The following is a 13,236-nucleotide window of genomic DNA, read 5'->3' as shown; positions in this document are numbered from 1 at the left end:
AATTAATTTTGACCAATAGGATAGGTGGATTTTAAACTACCTGCGCTCTAATTGGTTGAATGATGTACGCCATCCAATCAGAGCGCAGATTTTTTAAATCCACCAATCACAGATGCCAAAATTAATTAACTTAAATTGCATTTCCGCTTTTAGATAAAGAATTATAGAAAAAACGAATTTTATAAAAAATCCTCAAAATTTGATGCAGATTTCAAATCTCCCCCTAACTTTAAAATTCCGGAAAACTTATATATCTTAATCTACAGGGTTCCACAATAACATAATTAACAACAGTTAGACTTTAAAGAAACATTTGATTGATTTGTCGCATTTATTTTTTTCTTTTTTTTCTTTTGTAACCTAACTTTTAATAATATCTGTTAAAATAGATATTAAAACAGATAGAAAGAATTATATATATAGAGAAAGTTTTGGATAAGGAGATACAGAACAGAAGAGAATAATATGGAAGAATTGGGAGAGAAAATTAGTATTTACAAATAGAGAGTTGAATTTTGTTTACCATAATCATTAGCAATAGTACAACCCTCTGTGCCATCCATATTAGTTGTGGGTAAGAAGGTGAGGTTGCCCAACTTGAGCACAACAGCAACCAGCTTCAACAGGTCCAACCTCTCATCTTCGTCCACTCCGAGGTCTTCAAGAGCAGTCTGAAAAAAGGTCAAAGTTGTATCATAAAATAATAATTATTTCTTGCATCGTATTATAAACACTAAACAGCTTTCCTCGGATATTTTACAACTATAAGATTAAAACCAGTTATAAATTTACAACTATAAGATTAAAACCAGCTTTTTAGCCCGGAGATACCGAAGGCACGGGCTAAAAAAAACATGGTTTTAATATTATGATTGTACATTTTAATATTCGTAGAAAACTGGATATAATACGACGTTAGACATAGTTCTTTCATATGAATAAGAACCGGTTCTGATCCACCGGATATTAATCGGTTTTGAATGAATACGAGAAAAAATTATAATATTATCTATTGTTCTTCCTAACACGTTGCACCTCACATCCTCTCTATATTGTGTGGTAATGGGTTCTGCTATGTCAGATGCACGAAATTAATATTAAGAGTAGGGTGAATGTCTTGGCCAAAAACAGGCGAAACTTATCTCTAGACACAATTAGGACTTGCATACAAATGACGTGTTATTAAAGTGTTGGTTGTCTCCAATAGTTAGGATGTAAGTGCCATGTGAACTACTGTAAGATATTGTATAACTAGCTCTTTTTCTTATGACCAACCCCTACGGGGCCTAAACAAGATCTGTTGTCGTAAACCTATAAACTAACCTAACCTAATACCAATATAACACACACTCTTATTTCAAGGAAGGGAGGTTCTGTGCTCTACAAGGCACTTTAAGGGAAATTTCCTCCTCAAGATAATTAGCTACCTGACTCGCCATCTATAATTTTCTATGGTATAAAGTGTGAGAGAGAGTGCAAACTGGAGTGAGAAAGTTCAATATACAGAGTTTGATTAGGAATACTCAGGACTAGGAGTGGATAGTACATCTCAAGAAAAAAATATATCTGCAATTATTTTTATTACTATGTAGGCTCTAGAGGTTCCAACTTTTTGCGTGAAAATCATGCATATAGGGTGTTAAAAAAATAACCGATCGCTCACAATTTGAACCACCATAAGTACTTCAAATCTTTGAGATAGACCCCATAATGATTAGAGTTTTTGATGGGACATGTAAAGACCTTTCTTTAGACACCTTAACAAGGTTTCTAACTCAATCTATGCCAATTTCACATAAAAAAGACATTTCAATCCAACTTTGTAGCATGACGGCTCTGTCTATTCCTAGTTCTTGATGATTGCCAGGAGTTTCTTTTTTATGCCAAATTGGCTAAGATTGTGTATATTTTATATTTTTGTAAAATCATCCAAAATGAACAGCCAAAATGTCGATAATCTGAAAATTCAGATTTGCCTATTTATTTGGTTCTCAGTATGTATTACTAGCGGCTTCGCCCCTAGCATCTAGGGGCTTTGCCCCAAGAGGTTTGATCAAACCGATTTTACGTATTTTAGATTTAAAATAAAATAAAAAATTTAACTTGTGTGGCTATTTTTTTTTTTTGGGGGGGGTTGTAGTCGACCCTACTGTTTTAATTTTTTTCAGCGGTTAGCGAGATCCTTCGCCAAAAACATACAGACAGACAAACAAACAGACAGACATCGTTTTACTTTGTATTATAGATGATAAATATTTGTTCTGTAAATGCCATATCCCTTGCACCTTGTGATGAATATTGCAAAGCACAGCAAAACTTGTCCTCAACTAAAATTTAACCAGAAACTCAACAATATTATTAAATACTTGCTGGAATTAAAGTAAAAAAGTAATTTATGAAAAAAGAACGCAAAGCGTAAAAAGCAATTTTCTCCATGATTGTTTGAGAAGCAAAGACTTAGAAGTTTAGCCAAAACCATTTCTAGTTGAGACGTTAAAAATGGTTCCTACTGCTAATATCAGTATATACATTATACATACATTCAGTAATTTCTAACAAAGGACAATTAATCAAAGAGTTGATTGTCTAAATTGACGGCCTGACTGATTTAAAAGCCTTGAAGAGCAATTTTTTTTTGGGAAAAAATATGATTTGTAAATATCTTGCAAAAGATATAATGGACTAAATACCAGCAGAAGTTAATGGAAAATGTGCTTCTAAACTTTAAATGCTTAAGATCAATATAAATCTTAATATAGAACAAGGATAACGACATCCGTATGTAACGATGACGGACAAACGAAGAAAAAAAGTATCATAGCAGATACTAAATGGTCATAAGCAAGAGAAAAAAAACAGACAAAAAAATATTAAAAAATCACGAAACCTTTATAGAAATATGTCTTTGGTTGCATGATAGACGGACTGAAGTAACAATTAAATGGATAATCTTTAGCTAAGGGGTATCTTAGAAACAATGCTATCCTAAATTGAAGTCGTGGAAATCAACTTTTCAAAAAGCGTTACGGACTGACAGACTGACGTAATGAAGGACGTGTGGACAGTCATTTAAAGAATAGAGTAGATTCGCTGCTAATAAAGATAGATGAGGTAGGCAGAAACTAATACAGATTTAAAGCCCTAGTGATTAATTTTATATGCACTCTGTACTCTACATCAATGGCACAGACAATCATTCACAAAAAAATTATTCGACAGTAAAAATTTAGACAAGTGTTGAATTTTTCTGATTTTTTATCTTAAATTTTCCATTAAACGTATAAATAAGCAAAGGTGATATGACTATAAATTTTTTCTTGAATGATCAAATTTTCTGTTTTATTAGCCTTATTTCCATGCCAATGTTCTTCTACTTATTTAGCATATTTAAGGTCTCCATGATATGCACACTAGCGAGCTTCAAAATCTATAAACCTTTTTCAAATATGTATAAAGCAAGGAGATATTAAAAACCATATACTTATTCAACTTTAAGAAGCAGTATTTTAGTGGTTATTAGTCTTTACACTTTTTAAATTTTCTTAGGTATATTTTCGGATTACATGATATCTGACACCTTTGAAATTGCTAACTGTTTTTTTTTAATGTACATGATATAGGTTGACTAGAAAGAAAAAAAAATATTTCTGAAATATCAACAAAAAATGATTAAAATATTTTTGTACCATCATTATGTGGATATCCTCTATTGCATGCATATGAATAGAGCCACACTAAATAATTGGTAGCTCCATATATATTAACATTTATAGGGTTAGAAGTCAATGGTTCAGTTAAAAACAGTACATACAGTTTTAATTCAAAAGAGAAAGATGTATAATAGATTATAAGGATTCCAATTTAATTTTAAAATAGATATGTCCACAAAATTTTCAATAATTTAAAATAAATCTTTAATAATCTTACCCTTTTTACACCCCAAAAATGTTTCCCTGTTGCCTATTTGAATTGCATTAGTTTATTCAATTATATTCTGTACAAAAAAAAAACATTTGACCCCCAACTTTTCCAAATATACATCTAATTGAGCTCAAATGTTGTGTGAAATTACTACACACCCATACACACACACACACACACACACACACACCTACAAACACATAAACACACAGAGCATTTGCACATAACCAGAGGTTGATGATAAGGACAGGAAATATTTTGTTTAAAAAGCAAAAACTTAAATATAAATACATGATATCACTTTAAAAAAACATTCTTTTTGTGTAAATTATAACACTATAAAACAATAATATTGGCTACGCCACTAGAGGAGGGGAAGTCGACCTTATTTTCAATTATTATAAGAAAATTCAAAGGATTTCCTTGGGGTAGCTACAAACCTTCTCAGGACCTATGAGAAGTTAAGGAAAACCATATCGGTTCATTGATTTCCTAGATCCTTCGGTTCACACACACAGATACTGTTACCTTATTATACGGTTAGTTATTTTGTCATTTTGTCTAATTTGTTGTGCTTTATATGTAAATGTAAATTGCCTATTCAGGAAAAGTAAATTATTACAGACATTCAGACTTTTAATTGCGGTTAAAATATACGGGAACAAGGATGACAACATCTATAAAAGCGAAGCTCTGAAACTGTAGGACAAACGGAAGTTAACACTTGTATAATAATAATCAGAATATAAATGTATAAAAGTCGAAGCAAAATTGTAAGTAAATTTGTTAAAAATTGCTTGATGCAGGACAATTATTAAGGACATACTTAAATTTTTAGGGCTTGTATTTTGTTGCCCCAGGAATCAGTACATCAAAAATCAGGATAATCGGATAATTAGAGCATATAAAAATTTGTTGTTAAAAAAGTGAAAAAATCAACATATTGAAAATGGATGTACGGACATTCTGGTAACGATTTTAGAGATGCTACGCTTTGTAAATTGTACCTATCTACTACAGGGATCACCATGCAAAATTTGAAATCTATAGAACAATTCTAACGTGCCTAAATTAACGAAAAAAGCTATCCATCACGGACGTGCGTACGGACAAACGGACGGAAGGACCGACCCTAATTAAAGAAAAGCTTCGCTTTTAAAGATGTAAAAATAACTTTAGTTAATTGGAATATCCTAAACAAACATTATATTCACCATAATCCATAATATTTTTGAATATTTCAAGTTAAGGATTTATTACCAATAGAGCATTCCTTCATAGTTTAGAGTATTACTACCAGGAACCTTAATCTACAATTATTGCTTTTCTAATTATAACCGATAGAAAATCTTAATGTGTCTGATGTGTCTAATCTAATACTTATCTACAATAACGCTATTCTTATGATGACCAAATATAAAATATTACTACTGTACTGTCTAATCTGTTATTAATATGATATTAATCTACAATAACGCTATTCTTATGATGACCAAACATAAAAATGTTACCTTTGTAATAATAAAATCTCTTCTATCACCAATAGAGCCACCTTTATTTGGTTCTGATGGATTGCAGTCAGATTTTAACAAAAGATAGTTTCCAACACTTCGTTGCAGTTTTAAGTCTTCTAAAAATATAAAAATTTGTTGAAATTTTTTTGTGAGATCTTTAGTAACCTGTGGACAATTATGTCATCAGTAGGTCATCAAAATGTAGGGGTTGGCGGCCGCGCATCAGTCACGCGCGACTAACCCTTTTTAAATCCGTTTGTTTGCTTTGATTTAAAAAAGAAGGATTGCCATATTTGAGTAAGGTTTAGACTTCCAACTGATTTTTAAAATTATGAAAGGTTGATTTTACAGAGGCTTACAGGCAGCTGATGCGCGGCTGCCGAGCCCTGAATAAAAATGAATAAAAGAAAACTTTTAGACAATATTAATCTAATCTTGTTACTTCTCAAATAAACATTCATGAAACAAAAAAAGTATGGTGATGTAGGGGGACTAAGTGTCTAAAAAATCAGCCATGTGAAGTCATAAAAAATGAGGTTGATGAGAGGAGAAAAGTGGAAAAAAACCTAAACAAGAAATGAATTATTCCCTCAATTTTATGACGTCACATGGCTGATTTTTTGAGACACTTTGTCCCCCTATATGGCGATTTCTAATTAATATTTATATTGCAATATCTTTTTAATCTGCTTACATACATATAGCATCTTAAATACTTTATAGTTATATTTTGTTTATATCAAAGTTTATGTATAAAATAATTAAAATTCTAAAAAAAACTAGATTCTGCTTGAACACCTTTACAAGATAATCTAATTTTATACTTTACTTCAAGTTTCTCTAATGGTTATTTTCCTTTAAAACTATTCCTAAGTCACAAGAATTTCGTGTGTTACAGTATATTTTTGGTGTAGATTTAGCTGATTTTCTGCTGTTATTCTAAATGTTTTATTGACTCTATGTAAGGTTAAATGTTGTATTTTGGCAGGTACTGCCAACAAACAAATGTGAACTGCCTAATCAGTCTGTCCTGGACGTGATACAAATTTTAAATTTACATAAATTATTATACACAAATATTCTAATATTTGTTATGTCTTTCTGTCAGTCTCCAGGGATAATGTAAGGGAGGGGACAATGGGCAATTAATTCAAATTAAGAGTTTTCAAAGGAAACTAATGAAAACCAGATTTACCCAGAAAACTTGACCAAAATTGTAAAGGGCTCATGGTAATATAATTTAGAACCAAATTAGTTCTAAGAAAAAAATCATTTACTTGAAAATTAAATTACCAGTACATCACAATGTGTAAAACATTCTGTATTTAATTACTAGAAAAATCACCCTTAGAACTTTGTCAACCCTTCTCATATATTTTTAACTGCTACCTAAATTCAAGGAGATCTTAGATTGTTTAATACATAAATATCACAGTAGAGTTTCTATACATGAAATGACATTTACGTGGGAAAAATATTTGTTAAAACCAGTCATCTAATAACAAATTTTTCTGTCTGCTATATTCAAAACTAACTCAGCTAGTTAATGGGGCATTGATGCACTATTACCCAAAGTCAGTCAGAACCTGCTGAATTCTTGCACATTCCCTTTAAGCCAGTACCTAATTAAATAAAAATTAAATATTCGATCCATTGTCCCCTCCCTTACTCCCTGGTCAGCCTCTCTATACTCTTGTCTTGTTGCTATTCCCTTGCTTTTTCCCATTTACCACTTTCTTGACTCCCTCCCAGGGACAAACAGTTCTAAGTGTAAATTACCCTACAACCCATTTCCTTCTCGTCTCCCCCTCCTTATCCCTTTAATTACACAAAAACAAGTTTAACACCAACATTACGCCACTGAAATATACAATTTTTTTTAGCAATTCCCTGCTTTATTTTCTTATCCCTTTCTCTTCATTTCCTTTATTGACCCCATAACGTTTCAAATAGCTTTGTTACGATGTACTGAATTTTAGTTTCCGAAAGTGTACCTAGCATCCTCGTCCTATCTCAATATTTACTACTAGCTAAAAAAGCTACAAACTTCCAAAATAAATTAAAATTTGAAAAATTAAAGTTTTTAATGTATAAATCGTTTATACGTTCAAAATTTTGAAAGTTTGGAAATTTGAAGCTTTTTTAGCTAGTAGTAAATATTGAGATAGGATGAGGATGCGCGGAAACTGCGTACACATTTGGATATTAAAAGTCAGCACATCTTAAAATAGCTTTGTTATTATTGGACACATAGTTTTATTATCCTAGATAGTCAATCAGACAATAAAAACATACACCTAAAAAAGGAATATCTAGCAGACAAAAATTATTTACATTTAGCCCCAAATGTATCTAGCAAATTTAAATATTGAAATATGTATAACCAATAATGTAGTCGGGTTGTTCCTACTTTATATTCCTATTGGTCCAGATTGGTAATTGGTTTAGACACTATATCTTTTACTAGCGGTTACGCCCCTAGAGGCCTCTAGGGGCACTTGAGGAGGGGGGAGTCGAATTTAATAACCCAATTTCTTATTTTAGATTTTTTTTTAAAAGTAAAAAAAAATATTTGGGGGAGTGGAAATTTTTTTTTTTGAGGGGAGGGGGGTGGTGCCCTCCCACCATCATTTTTAATTTTAGTTAGAAAAATAAAAAAAAAATTGGGGGGGGGGGGTTGGGGGTGTTCCATCCCCCAAGAAAATAGTTTTAAACCTTCCCGGGACCTATGAGAAGCTACCCTATTAATGAGAACCCGATCGGTTCAGCGGTTAGCGAGATCCTTCTTTACAAACAAACAGACAAACACACAAACAAACAGACAGACATCTTTCTACTTTGTATTATAGATTGGTCCAGTTTGGTAATTGGTTTAGACACTATACCTATTATTAGTCACAATTATTACTTTTGTATCCTTTTGTATCCCCTCTGGTATTGCATGTCTAGTCTAAAAAGTTTAAATCCCCTAATCTTGTGTCACAAACCTAACAGTATACTCATGCAAAGTTTATCAAGTCAAAATTTAACTTTTAGCTTTATGCATATTTCTACATTGTATCCCTATACTTTATAATTGATGCAAGGAATATTACGCCTAATAGTAGAAAATTTCACAATAATCCTTTGTTAAAAAAGCAAAATGTAATTTATCAATATCGCACTAAGAATTTTTATTCATTCACCTAACTGATATTCTTCAAAATTAATTTTAAACCTTTTACTTTTACAGATTAGAACTTTTTTACTCTAACCCAATTTCATTTTTTTTGCAATTGTCTTTGTCTGATTGTAATCTTATTCTTAGTTCTTAAAAATACGCTTAGCAGGGACAAGGGAATGTGATTCAGACAAACAATTCTAAGGGAAAATTTCCCCACAACCATCTTCCTATATTCTCCCTCCCCTTCTTACCCATTTCACTTCATCTACATCAAAAAACAAGTTTTACGCCAACTATACGCCAACATTTTCTTTTAATTTTCGGCAATTTCAAATGGAATATGACAATATATCAATTAAAAAGTATTTTTAAAACCAAGAAGATATTGATATTTCCATAACCATTTTTAGCATTTCTCTATTAGTAGGTTCCCTTTCTTCTCCCACTCTTTTTATCTCTTTCTCTCTCATTTTCTCTTTCTCCGTTTCTCTTTCCCTCCCTCTCTCTCTCTCTCTCGCTTTCTTATTTCTCTCCCCCCTTTATATTTACCTCTTCCTTTATCTTCTATATCTTTCTGTTTAAGATTCCCCAATTCGGAAGCCATCTATCAGTTATTTTTTTTATTTAATGTAATCGTCTATCATTATCAATAATAGTGATGAATATTCATTAGATTACAAATAGTTTCTTTCCTTTCTCTTTCTTTTACTTTGTATATTAAACATTTATATTTCAACTGCCTGTCAGTGTATTATGTTAATTAAGATCTCTAATATGTAATCTGTTCTTAAACAGTGTTTTAAAAGCGAACAAGATATATTACGGGGCTCGGCAGCAGCGACTAAGACTCAAATATAAACCCGTTTGAATGCTTGAAGATATTTTTTTTGAAAAGAAGGATTGCCATATTTTGGCCAGGTTTAGACTTCCAGCTCATTTTAAAAGGTACATTTCCCTGAGACTTACACGCGGCTAACGCCGAGCCCTAGAGATAAATTCGACTAGAGATTAGATATACTTTTTGATAGATACAAAAGAGAAAAAAATGGCTCCATTGAAAGTGTTGCTACGCTACGCTACTAAAGGGCATAGTTTTCCTTGTTCTATTATGGTAACATCCATAAGTAACGAATTACTGACAGACCGACGGACAAAGTAAATTACAAAAATAAGCCGTTTATCTTAAATAACACCCCCCCCCCCCATAGGGTTACGGACTGACTGACGGACGGACGGTCAAAGTGGATTATAATAAATGTTAAACTTACTGAGTAGATGAATATCAGCACCAGCAATGATTTGATAAAAAATATGAAAGTTCCTCTCACAGGGTTGGAATCCAGTCACTCGAGTCTTTTCTAACAAATCTGAAGAATCAAATAAAAATTAAATAATCCATATGTAGGTGGACAAAGTGTCTCAAAAATCAGCCATGTGACGTCATAAAAATGAGGGAGATGAGAGGAGAAGTGGGAAAGAAAAATCCTAAAAAAGAGATGGATAATCCCTCATTTTTATGACGTTTCAAGACTGATTTTTTAGACACTTTGTCTAGCTTCATCCTTATAGTATCATTAATCCTGTAAAGTAATAGGATGTCTATTTATGTGTCTGTCTGTACCGAATGATCTCGGTAACTGAAGAGAGAAGGTTTTCTTAAAGTTTTGGGTTAAAATTAACAATTGTAAACGATGTTTTGTTCTTAATTTATTTGTAATAACTACAAAATAATGCCATTTTTATTACAGCGCTACTGATGGATATTTTTATCCTCTTCTTGCATATATCCAAATTCCAATATTAAATTTTTGAAGTACTGCATTTTATAAAATATTCAACATCTGTAAAATTAATTGGATGCATCAAAAAGAGTTTTTCCTCGAGAATATATATGTCTAAAGAACATTTATATATTCTAGCATTTAGTGTTGTTTATAGAATTAATGTCTCATAGTTATGGTTTGCCTTAAAATCGATGTAAATATCAGGCAAAAAAATCTTGTAATAGCCGATGTCAATGATATATATGTGATATGAAATCTTAAACACTTTAAATAAATATTATAGAGAATTTTTTAAAGTTTATAAGCTGTAATCATTTTTTAATAGCGACTGTGCCCCTAGCATCTAAGAGATGAAGGGTAGTTATTTAGTACAATATCCTAAAACTATCTAGGGACTTAATATATACATGAAAAAAACTTATCATATTATATAAACTAGTTAGTTTTTTTGTCCGAAGTGTAGGATCTCAATAACTACAAAACCTATTTAGTTCTCTTTTTTAGATAAGCTTCACGTAGTTCCTGCGATGTTTAGGCCATTCTATTTTAATATTTAAGTCTTTGGATGGTTTTAAGCTATTTTTTCTTAGTCTCTCTATGCCTTTTTAATACAGATACCCTAGATGCTAGGAGCTTCACCGCTAGTTACTTAATATAGCTACAAGAAGCAATCTTACATAAACTGTTTTAGACAGAAAATATTCCAAAAACCAACCAAACTTCAAAACAACTAGAATTGTTTAAAAACAAGGATGACTATCTTCATAAATAGAACAGTAATAACAAGCTAACATTTTACACTAAACAAACACAGTATTTTTTAAAAGACATTATCAATAAAAATGATATTTTCGTTTAATTGTTAGCAATCCATGGTATATAGTTTTAATTTCTGTTTGTCAGACGTGATTAATATTATTGTTAAAGAGTAGCTTCGCTTCCAGCAAAACGTTAGTTTGAAGGATAAAGACAAACGGAAATATTCGATAATAACAATTGAAATAATCATTATGGTTTTGTTCAGGGAGGGAGGGGTCAATTAAGCTTACACCCGTTCTTTCCCCAATAATGTGTTTTCATATGTTAGAAGGGGGGGGGGGGGAGGGGTTGCAGTAAGATTAAATTATCATCCAATGCTCTGTCCCCGTTTCTCTGAGTTTACTGGATATTTTCTTTATTCATATAAGAAAGGCCTGCAAAGTATATAAATGGCTACTTTTTCAAACAAAAAAAACATCGATCTGACAACATAAATAAGGCAAAGTTTTAAACATCAAATAATCAGACAAATAAACAAAAATAAACAGAAAATCATATAGTTCAATATTATCAAATTTGCTAAAATTAAAGTATAGCAATGTTACGTTTTTAACATTTAGCCTTATCGTCACAGAAACCATCATATAATAAATAATAGCAAAAATAGCTATGATTGAAAAATTTCCTGCTTTGCAGAATAACAGACAATGTGAGTGAGGTAAACATGAAATTTTTGTACCGGTCTTAACAAGATACAAACATAAATAAAATAAATTTCAATATTAAAATGAAAAAAAAATAAAGGATGACAAACAAAAATCAGAGCGAATCATTTTTTTGACAAGTTCGTATAGTAAATAAGTAACTAACATTACGATGACTTCTTATAGCTGATTGAATTTTACAGATAGACGTATGGACATATCATAGTTGTATAGTAGCTGCGCTACTAAAAATATTCTAAACAATATGAACTTATATAGAAATATGTCTGTAGTATGTAAGAATTAAGGGATGGGACAATAGACGAGAAATAATCTTACCACACAGTGTTTGATATAAAATTCTACATCTTGATAGCTGGGTAAATATTTGGGGGAATAAAGGGTTGTAAATGAATGTTACCTGCCCTGTGCCCTCCCTCCCTGCATGGTTGTATGTAGGGTTGGGCCGGATACTTTTTTGGCCGGATACCGGATATCCGGCTGATTTGTAATGCCGGATATCCGGTTCCGGCCGGATATCTGGCCAACGTTCGATATCCGGCAAATTACCGGATAGTTTTAATATCCGGTATCCGGCCGGATATTGAAAATGGCCGGATATCCGGCCGGATAACCGGCCAAAACGGATGTCCGGCCCAACCCTAGTTGTATGACAAACATAAGGAAAATCAAGATTCTTATTCTTTCTTTATTGTGTTTGCGTTTTCAAGCATGACAAAGCAAAGAAATTATTGTGAGCTATACAAGCTATATATTATTATTATTATTATTATCATTGTGTATATTATTATCTTCCAGCTTAATACACTTTTAAAAGTGAAATTAAAGTTCACTCTTACATGCCTGACCATTGGTCCCTTTTTTACGTTTGATAGACCCGTGATAATTATAGCGCAGTGTCATTTTCAACATTTAACTAAAAGAAATCTAATATTAAGCACAGCTTCTGTACAATAATTCTCGTACACTTGTTCTTAAGGTACTTTGTAATTATTTTTAATATTATATTCTGTAACAGGTCTAAGCTTAAACTTACTATTAGTTTGATATCAATAGAATTGTTCTATTATACCAAAACATGGAAATCAATAATTATATTATCTTTTAAGACTAACGATTTAAAAAATTGAAATATTACAATTGAAAATATTGATTAATATTAAAGGTAAAGCAGAAACAAGCGAAATAAATCTAAAATAATATTTGGGGCAGATAAAAAGGTCGTCAATTTTACTAAGTGTTACCCCCCAATGACACCTGAAAACCACGTAAAGGTATCGTGATTTTAAAAAATCAATTTCGTTGTTGTACAAGCTGTAGCACATGTGCTACTAACAGGTGTAAGTAGAATAGTTAAATTCACCATTTAT

General features: G+C 31.6%; 1 protein-coding gene across 5 annotated transcripts in view; it reads right to left on the bottom strand.

Annotated features, from left to right (window-relative positions):
• Positions 1-13,236, bottom strand: part of LOC145329647 (unconventional myosin-Ia-like) — a 104,341-nt gene that overhangs the window by 32,184 nt on the left and 58,921 nt on the right. For all 5 annotated transcript variants that reach the window (XM_080173982.1, XM_080173983.1, XM_080173984.1 and 2 more), the window contains 3 exons: positions 9,867-9,965; positions 5,433-5,551; positions 524-671 (listed from right to left, as the gene is read on the bottom strand). In XM_080173982.1, the coding sequence (XP_080030108.1) occupies positions 524-671; positions 5,433-5,551; positions 9,867-9,965 (366 nt within the window). The remainder of the gene's footprint in view (positions 1-523; positions 672-5,432; positions 5,552-9,866; positions 9,966-13,236) is intronic.

The sequence above is a fragment of the Acartia tonsa genome, chromosome 10, assembly GCF_053477335.1.
Source record: "Acartia tonsa isolate MP-2025a chromosome 10, ASM5347733v1, whole genome shotgun sequence".
Classification (NCBI taxonomy): Eukaryota; Metazoa; Arthropoda; class Copepoda; order Calanoida; family Acartiidae; genus Acartia; species Acartia tonsa.
Note: the sequence above shows the minus strand (reverse complement) of the source record. Positions and strands in the feature narration are given on the sequence as shown.